At 30.1% G+C, this 9,446-nt stretch overlaps 1 protein-coding gene across 2 annotated transcripts; it reads right to left on the bottom strand.

Annotated features, from left to right (window-relative positions):
* Positions 1 to 204: 204 nt before the first annotated feature.
* Positions 205 to 6,304, bottom strand: DEG15 (protease-like protein). Of its 2 annotated transcripts, XM_078997834.1 has the most exons (14): positions 6,141 to 6,304; positions 5,994 to 6,040; positions 5,437 to 5,581; positions 5,289 to 5,336; positions 5,105 to 5,155; positions 4,689 to 4,823; positions 3,712 to 3,816; positions 3,494 to 3,597; positions 2,746 to 2,831; positions 2,536 to 2,630; positions 1,915 to 2,428; positions 1,037 to 1,199; positions 841 to 932; positions 205 to 558 (listed from the first exon to the last, which is right to left on the bottom strand). In XM_078997834.1, the coding sequence occupies exons 1-14, from the start codon at positions 6,204 to 6,206 to the stop codon at positions 320 to 322; spliced, it is 1,890 nt and encodes a 629-aa protein (XP_078853960.1). In that variant the 5' UTR covers positions 6,207 to 6,304; the 3' UTR covers positions 205 to 319. The 2 variants fall into 2 exon arrangements, with proteins under 2 accessions (XP_078853960.1, XP_078853964.1); XM_078997838.1 differs by lacking the exon at positions 5,994 to 6,040 and having other exon boundaries at positions 6,141 to 6,285.
* Between the last annotated feature and the right edge of the window lie 3,142 nt (positions 6,305 to 9,446).

Genomic DNA, 9,446 nt, shown 5'->3' with positions numbered 1-9,446 from the left:
GATCCGAGTGCAAAAAGAAAGTTAGAGACCAAACGTGCAATTTTGACCAGACCATAAGGACGATTCAGTAATTTACTCTATAATTTTCCATTATTATTTATTCAGTCAACACTACTCTATAATTTTTTAAACTTTATTTAACCATTATTATTTATTCAGTCAACACTACTCTATAATTTTCCATTCTATTTCCTCAATCGTTAATTTTTTAAACTTTATTTAACCATTATTATTTATTCAGTCAACACTTTATACATACAATACTTGATAGAAATCAGAAAAAAAAACGCCTTAGTATGCATTAAATTACATCATACTTTCACAATTTGCTGGGAAGATATTTTGAAGAATCAGCATCTTTGTTGTCAAGAGGCGATACTTGTTTAAGAAATTCTTGTCTGTTAGCTATAAATTTGGCAAATTTGGAACCCTTTCTCTCGTCTCCGGGCAGCCCGGGCAGTGGGTCGGGCAATGCTGGTCCTGGCATCAATGCCCAAACCGAAGAAAGTTGTTCATTTGGTTTGTCAAGATCTTTCAAGATTGATATATCTTTCATGTCTGCAAGAAAACACCAAATGAGACCCATTTTCTTTTTAGAGTAAATTACACGAATGGTCCCTATGGTTTGAGGTAATTTGCGTGCTTGGTACCTAACCCATTTTCATGTCTTACCTAACAATTTACTTTTTAGGTAAGACAGGGATCAAGCGCGTAACAAAAACAAACAGTAGGGACCTTCCGAATTAAAAAAATAAGTTAGGTACCAAACGAGCAAATTATCCTAAATCATAGGGACCATTCATGTAACTACTCAATGTTGTAATGATGAATAAAATGAACCTTTTGAGAAGTTGAAGACAGGCTGTAATGCTGCACATGGAATGCTGAAGTTTAAATGAGGTATAACTGTCCCCCCACCATGCTTAGCATTGCTGTTAAAAAAAAAAAAATTAAAAACTCATTAACTTCAAAATTTATGCAATAAAATGAATTTCTTACTAATTTATTAATCTGTAGATTGATTTAGTTTAGTTACCTTGTAACAAGACTGATCATGTGACCATTTGAATTAAGAATAGCACCACCACTACCACCAGGATGCACGGCGGCAGTTGTTTCAATCATGGCCGGAATATCCCCATCTCCGCCAGTTTTAACTACTTTTGCCACCACACCCACACAAGTTGATGGAAGAAAATCTGATGCAAAATTCATATGAATAAATGGTTTAAAATGCAAGAGAATAGGAATGTAATTTTGTTTGGTAATTAGTCTAGCATCCTACTTTCATTTCTTCCTATTACAAATATTTCGTTTTAGTGGTAAATGCAAAAAATAGCAATGTGCTTTCATCTTTTTTTTGAACAACAAATCTAATCTATTTCTAAACTACTCCTGAATCCACTTATGTAGTTTCATCTATTTCACTGTAACAATATTTCAGTTATTTCTATTAGTACATTGTACTTTTAAAAACCTACCCAATCGTAGAATTGTACATTAAATTATTTTCTTATTTGGGCATTATACTTTGAAAAATCTACCTAATTAAAGAGTGAAAATAGTTTTGTATTTGGATGACATTGTCATAAGTGGATGCGTTGTTATGTTTTGCATTTAACTTTATAATTTTGACAAAAAGAAGAAATATTCTAATGTGCATGCGACAAAAGTATACTTTTTATGAACTTCAACTTTAAAAAGAAGTCATGAAAAATAATGCATACCACGACTATGTCCAATAAACGCGTGATATTTTTGAAAGTAGAATGTTACAACAAACAAATCAACATAAGTATGTTTCTATTTTTTTTATTCTTGTCTAGAAAATGAAATATTCTAATTTTGTGGCAAAAAGGGGTGTTTTTATGAGCAAAAACATTAAAAAAGCATTTACAAGAAAAAAATATTTACCACAACGAGGTCCAAAAAGTCCATGTCCAACAACATAAACCTTGGATCCAATCAAGGGACAAGTAAAGTCCATAACAATCGGTTGCAACTTATGAGGCACAAACTCAAGCTTCAATATTGCAATATCCAAAGGTCCTTTACAAACATACACCACATTTGCATCACACCAAACACGATTATCCACTCGAACTTGTACCCTTTGATTGAATTCTCTTTCTTGTTTAGCTTCTTTTGAATGTGTGAAAAAGATATTGGAAATTGTGTTTTTATGGTTTTCATGAGGTTTCTTGAAGCGCCATGGCTCAAGGAGGTGAGCATTAGTGAGAATAAGGCCATGGTGGTTGAGTATAACACCGGATGCCCATACACCATCACCGATTGTTATAAGGCATATTGATGACGTGGCGTTTTCTATCGGATTTGGAGGGATGACGTGGCTTTTTAAGGGGGTTTTTGTGTTGGGTGATAAAAATCTTGTACATGATGTTACAATGGCTTCCCATGGAACCACAAGCTGTTATCAAAACAAGATTTCAACTTTCAAATTTTTTCTTATTAAGGCGTTGTGCTTTGATTGTATTTTTTTTTTCTATAAAAAAAATTTTTAAAAAAAAATATTACCTGAACTTCAGCACCACTACCCCTCTGCCTCAGTGGCCTTGTAAGCATGCCAACTATCTCTGATTGTTCTCCAAAAACAGGACTTCCTTCCATTCCTGGAAAAAAATTATATATATATATATATATATATATATATATATATATATATATATATAATCAATTTTAATTTTTTAATGCAACTAAAAAATAAAAAAGATAAATGTTTTTCACCAGGAAGACATCGAATATCTGCCATCACCAATGATATGTGAGAGGAACTTGGAGGGTAGTAATTGGAAACATAGCCAACCGATATACTGCTCCAAATACCAAAGGGTAAATATGTCAAATTGTCAATCATCTTAAAATAATAAGAGACAAAATTACAAGAGTAAATTACATGAATAGTCCCTATGGTTTGGGTTAATTTGCACGTTTGGTCCCTAACTTGTTTTTTTAACTCAGAGGGTCCCTACAGTTTGTTTTTGTTGCAAGTTTGGTCCCTGTCTTACCTAAAAAGACTATTTTGCCCTTGATTTTTTAGTTTATTTAAATAATGTGGGGTAGGTAAGGTGAGGTGGAAATGGGATTGGGGTTGGGGGTGTGTTTATTTAAATAAATTAAAATATCAAGGGCAAAATAGTCTTTTTAGGTAAGACAGAGACTAAACGCGCAACAAAAACAAACAGTAGGGACCTTCTGAGTTAAAAAAAAATAAGTTAGGGACCAAACATGCAAATTACCACAAACCATAGGGACCATTCGTGTAATTTACTCAAATTACAATAAAAGCAACATGTTTTTATTTCATTTTTTAATTTGGTGATTGGAGTCTAAAAGTTGTTACTAAAACCATCAAAGTTTTGATTTATTTGTTCATTATAAGATTCAACTTTTCATAAACTTGTTTATATTATAGAATGACTTAACAAATAAATAAATAAAGAAAAAGAAAGTAGGTTGCTATTTGTTGAATGACCTGTTGGAGAAGTGGGAAGGAGACAAGACACCAAAAGGAGCACCAATTGCTAGAAGAAGATCTCCTCTCTTAATTGGAGAACATATCTTTAGGTTTGGAAGATCCTACACAAAATCATTTTCCACTAATTCTCCAGATTTATGCAACTGAAAACAAAAACAAAATAACAGAATATATTTTACACAAAATATATTTGCTGAAAGAAAAATTAAAAGCACCTGAAAAGTTTTTGTGGAAAGTTTGAGTATTGCAATTCGAGTCCCGAAATTTCCTATTAGAGTTGGATCAGTTGATTGTGATTCCAGCATTGAAGATCTTTGAGTCTGAAATAATCAATTAATATTTTTTATATTACATCTGAACACAATAGATAATTAGAACTAACAAACTTTTATTTAAAAAAACTAAAAAATTAAACATAGTAAAAGCTCGGTAAACCCCAAAAAGTTGGAATAGATATCAGAGTTTTTTTGTTATTTTTAAAAATTGTAATTATATTAATAATAAAAAAAAAGATTGTCTTTAAAATAACGGAAACTAAAATGGATTATCTTGCAATTTTTTATTCCAAATTCCAAAATAACAATCGAAGACTTTAGCATAATAAACACACATTAAAACCCAAACGCACAACAAAAACAAACAGTAGGGACTTTCCGAATTTAAAAAATAAGTTAGGGACCAAACGTGCAAATTACCCCAAACCATAGGGACTATTCGTGTAATTAACTCTAGTAATAATATATCTCCTAGTTATTTTCAGAAACAAAAAACTATAATTTAACTAAACCCATGAAATTTCAAAAAAGAAAAATTGAAGTCATTGGAGGTTTACATAAATAATAAGGGTTTTATGCAGAAAAGTCCCATTATTTTGGGAAACTTTTTGAGAAAGTCCTATTTTTTTTTTTGAACAAAAAATCCCATTATTTTGAGAAAATCACATACTCTATCATTTCCTATTAAAAAAAAAAGGAGGATTTTTTTCGTTAATTTGGGCAAAATGTTAAATAATCGGGACTTTTCTGTTGAAAAAAAAAGGACTTTTTCATTAATTCGCATTCTTTCAGGAATGATCCATTCCATTCTATCACACAAAACAATCATACTTTTTTTTTCGTTTCAATGGAATCAACAATTCCATTGCATGATTCATAGTATTTAAATTTTAAATGATGTTTGTTAAATTAAATACCTCTTTTTGTTTAGAATCAAAATACGGTTGATGAGCATCATTATATGAGGCTAAAGACCAACCAACTTCCCACCCATGATCCATTGACCCTCCTACTAAAGATTCAACACCAACAGATGAACCTGGAATATCAACCTTCATCCAAAAAAAAAAAAAAAAAAGTTAATTGTTTTTTAAAAAAGATTCCACAATTTATCTATAAAAACTTGCAGCTGTCTTTTCCCAAACAAAAGATATAGTCTTTTCAACCTTTGAGTATAATAAATGATACATCGTCTATATATCTTTTGAGAATTCAAATTAGCATTTAACTTTGTTTGACCTTAAAAGTCAAAGTGTAAATCTTTTGTTGGCAACACCAAGGGGTAATTTAGTAAAAAAAACAAATAGAAGTATAAGCAAAAAAACATGTCTACCAACGTTATAAGTTCAGCAGGTATCCAATGAGGAGTTCCTTTAGCATTCCCCTGCATGTGTAAAGATTATCAACAAATAAACAAAACTGCACTAAGGCCTTGTTTTTTTTTTCTTGATTAAATTATTCTTTTTGCATCAAGTTAAAAAAGAGAAATAGTAGTATAAGTAATTTATATCTTTTACCTCAACAAATATATCTATCTGAGCACCAGAAATCAACTCCGGTTTGACCTGATCAAATTTATAAACAAAAAAGAAAAAAAAAATCAGATTTACACACCAATATCTCATATGATACCAAAATTATAAGAAAAGTCAACTCATGTTTGACCTGAGACATGTGATCTCTATGTTTTGATGAAAGAAATGGTTCGATAATGGATGCAACTGTGAGAACCAATGACATTGACTCACTGCTAACGTTAAATGAAGTAGGCAATAACACTCCAGATGCTGAAAGAGTCGTTTTCCCTGAGCTACAATAACCAAAAAGTAGAATCAAAACTTTGGATAATCAAAAGGGTTAAATCAAAAAGTAGGGTTTGTTTGTTCCAAACCAACACCAAACACATAGAAATGGAGTTTCTTCTTGTTGGAATAAACCAAATTCAGGTTTAATTTATCAGTAATCACTACTCATGATCAAATTCAAATCACCAGTGGCATCATTGATGTCGCAATTATCAGTTTAAGTGTTGGTCAAAAACTGATTATGATATTGATTGACTAATTATAGAATAGATTTGGCGAAGCAGTTAAGAGTTGGAAGAAAACTGATAATTACGATTAACATAAAATTACAGGAACGTATTAGGAATTAATCGATAGAACAAGAATGAAGAGCCGAAGTAACTACGGAATTAACAGTTTGAAGTGCAATTAACATACATGTAATGATGGAAAGCGTGCTTTCTCATCTTCAGTCCTTTTGGGTCCTGAATTTAATCAAATATGAGGGGAAAAAAAACAGTTCAGAATTTGAGGTTACGGAGAAAGGGGGTTTTGACTTTAAAATAGGTAGAACTAGAAGCTTACAGGGCCCTGAACTCTGATGATGACGGAGAAATTCCGAGCAACGTCGACGATCTCCGGTAGGCCCATACTGAGATTTTGAGTTTGTAGTTTGGAATTGGAGTCGCGTTGATTTTTGAATGAGGAGAATCTAATCCGGTTACGACTTACGAGGTGACTTCATCAAACTTGATTAACAATACATGTTGCTGTCGATTTTCTACCGTGTGTCTCCAAATTACATTCTTGGTACTTGAGTTTAGCGGATTTTTATGGGTTTGGTCCCTAAAAGATTCTAGTTACAAATTTCTGTCCCTATTTTAATATTTCAGGGTTCTATAAGTATCCATCTTCCTTTTTCAATTCCATCCCTTTAATTTAATTTTTTGTCTTTTGTTGTTTTTTTCCTATTTTATTTTTCTGTTGTTTCTAATTCTTTTTTAATTATTATTATTATTATTATATTTTGATTATTATTATTATTATTATTATTATTATTATGATTTTCGCATAAAATTTTAACACTCGGACGACATTATAAATTCAAACGGCTATATAAAATCGGTTTTTAAATATTTTTTTATATTTTTTAATTACGGACAAAAAAGTCGTTCGAATTTTATAATGCCGTGCGAATTTATAATGTTTACCGAATTTTAAAATGTCATCCGAAATTTAAAATGTTGTCCGAATTTTTTTTTTTGATTATTGAAATTTATAATAATAATAATAATATTAAAATATAAAATAAAAGGAAAAAAAAATCAAAAACAAAAAGGAAAAAAAAAGAAAAAGAAAAAAATAATGTCAAATCAAAAGTAAAATGTTGATTTGATTGATGTTAGGGGGTAAAATTGGTTAAGGAGGATACTTATATCACAACCCTTTTCATATAATGTAATTTATTTATTTTTTCATTTAAGATGGATATATTAATCTTTATTTGTTTTTAGAAGTTTTTATTATTTATCTCACACTTATTATTATTGGAAGAACTTTAAGAATTTTGGATATGTTTTCTTAAACATCAAAATATTATATTTGTCTAACCTGATTTTATATATCATATTTATTCTTTATAAGTTTTTAAAATATCAAATTTGCCTAAATCATTATTTTTAATATTTTATAATCATTTTAAATTTTTATTTTTATTAATTAACTAATATACCCTTCTTATAAATCTAAATTCAAAATATCATATATATTCTTCAAAAACTTTTCAAATACCATATTTATCCAAATCTCACTTTATATATTTTTTTCCCAAAAGTTGTCACATTTATATATATTTTGCGTGTATTTTAGCCTTTAATACTAGAAAATCTATAAAATATTCAATAATTTAACATAGATGCATTTTAGTCAAGTTGATTTTTCATTTGAAAAATCGAATCTAATTTTTACAACCTAATTTTTACTAAGGTTGTGTTTTCATTGAAAAGTCAAATCATGTTTTTCTATATTGATGTATGGACAAGTAATTTTACATAATTAGGCTGAAAATATTTAACTTTAAATATAGAAAAACATGATTTTACTAAAATGAATGCATTTTAAATTAAAAGTCGATCCATTCTTCCTTTTACATATCTAAAATAGCAAAAATCAAGACATGTCTAAAATTGCAAAAGTCAAAGAGATATCTAAAATAGCAATATACACGTTGCTGCAAAAGTGACCTTCTAATATATTCTTCTATTTTACATACGTGATACACCCAAGCTATCACAAGATTTTGTTTCCACTTCTTTCTAAAATAAATACTAATATTATTAGCATTGTATATGTATTGATAACTTTTTTTCTGAAATAAAAAAAAAAAAAAAAAAAATTATAACGTCCCGTTCAGGATAAAAAGTTTCTAGTGCAAGGATCAAGTAAACAACTCCCCTCCACCTTTAGGATCATTTTTTGGACCTTTATAAGTCTTCTTTTTAGAATCTTGATGGTTGGCTTCTTCGAGATCTAGGTTTTATTGTTTATCCTTCTTGTTCTTTGTGATTTGAGTGTATAGATTCAATAAAGTTTGCAACTTTATTGATCTTTGAAGACTCAAAATAGGTTGATGCTCCAGATTTGAAGAGTTCTGTAACCTTGAATTCATGCATGGGGGTTTGACCTTATTTATGTTTGTAACATTCCAAAAATCATAAGTAAAAATTTCATTTTTTGGTCAACCAAAAACCATCAGGTATTCATATAAATCGTCCATAAGTATATCAATGTGAAAATAGTTATCGTAGTATAATTCCCAAAATCATAAAAATGGTGAACAAGGATGGATGCGTTGCGATCAAGTCGGGTGTCACACCCCCAAACCGGAACGACGGAAATGTTCGAGTGTGGAGGACGTCATGTATAGTATCACAACAATTGTATAATATCAATCAAAGTAAACACAACCATTACATTGATAAAGCAAAGTATTTACATATGGTCAATATATAGTTTGTATGACACCAAAAATGTATATCAAAAGTATAAAAGACATGACTCTACAAAGCTCCGTCTTCTCAAAATATGTGGGTGTACCTGTCTACTGGTTCCCTGAGAATACAAGTGGTTTTGAAAGTGTATCAACATTTAAGTTGGTGAGTTCATAAGTATGTTTTTATGATGGAAAACTTGTTATTGTTCCTTGAAAAGAATTAGTATGTTCCTCTAGAAAATCCAATATTTTCTTTAGTAAATGAAATGTAGTCTTAGGCCTTAAGACCAAAATGTATGTAGTTACTGTATTTTGTAGTAGTAAACTATAGTCTTATTAATAAATAAAACTATATCATGTATGTTTCTTGAAATTGTATACTGTATTAGTGTACTCTGTACTAGAAAAGTAGTGTATAGTAGTAGTGTTCGTATGAAAATCCTTGTGTAACACCGTAAATTTTCAAACAAAATTTTCATTTAAAATCACATAATTCTCACAACGCGTTTTACAAAAATCACATTTATTTAATTTACTAAATACAACTCCATAATTATTTGGTTAACAATCCAGAATCCTCAAAATATAGCTTCTTCTCTGGTGTGTACAATCAAGCCGGCGCCTTCCCGCGATTATGATAAAAACCTGAAACACATAACACATAACACGATAAGCACGAAGCTTAGTGAGTTCCCCAAGATACCACACACACAGCTCATTAGCCACTTGAAGCTATATCACTGTAAGACCCTCCGGTCAATGTGTGACATCCCCATTTTCACGGCCAGAAAAGACCGATTTTGTTTATGCTTTATAAAAATCAGAGTATCTCTTTTAATAAAAATGTTGCGGAATTTGTTTCCAGAAAAACATGATAATTTCATTATCAAAGCATTTCC

This window comes from Lactuca serriola, chromosome 1 (assembly GCF_051521515.1).
Source record: "Lactuca serriola cultivar US96UC23 chromosome 1, Lser_US96UC23_V15, whole genome shotgun sequence".
Taxonomy (NCBI): Eukaryota; Viridiplantae; Streptophyta; class Magnoliopsida; order Asterales; family Asteraceae; genus Lactuca; species Lactuca serriola.
This window is presented reverse-complemented; position numbering and strand designations above follow the sequence as displayed.

Coding starts and splice junctions, on each gene's coding strand:
- DEG15 (XM_078997834.1), bottom strand. CDS start 6,206: ATGGGCCTACCGGAGATCGTCGACGTTGCTCGGAATTTCTCCGTCATC. Junction 5,337..5,436: donor ATAGAGATCACATGTCTCAG/GTCAAACATGAG, acceptor AAATTTGATCAG/GTCAAACCGGAGTTGATTTC. Junction 559..840: donor TGTCTTCAACTTCTCAAAAG/GTTCATTTTATT, acceptor GTTTTCTTGCAG/ACATGAAAGATATATCAATC.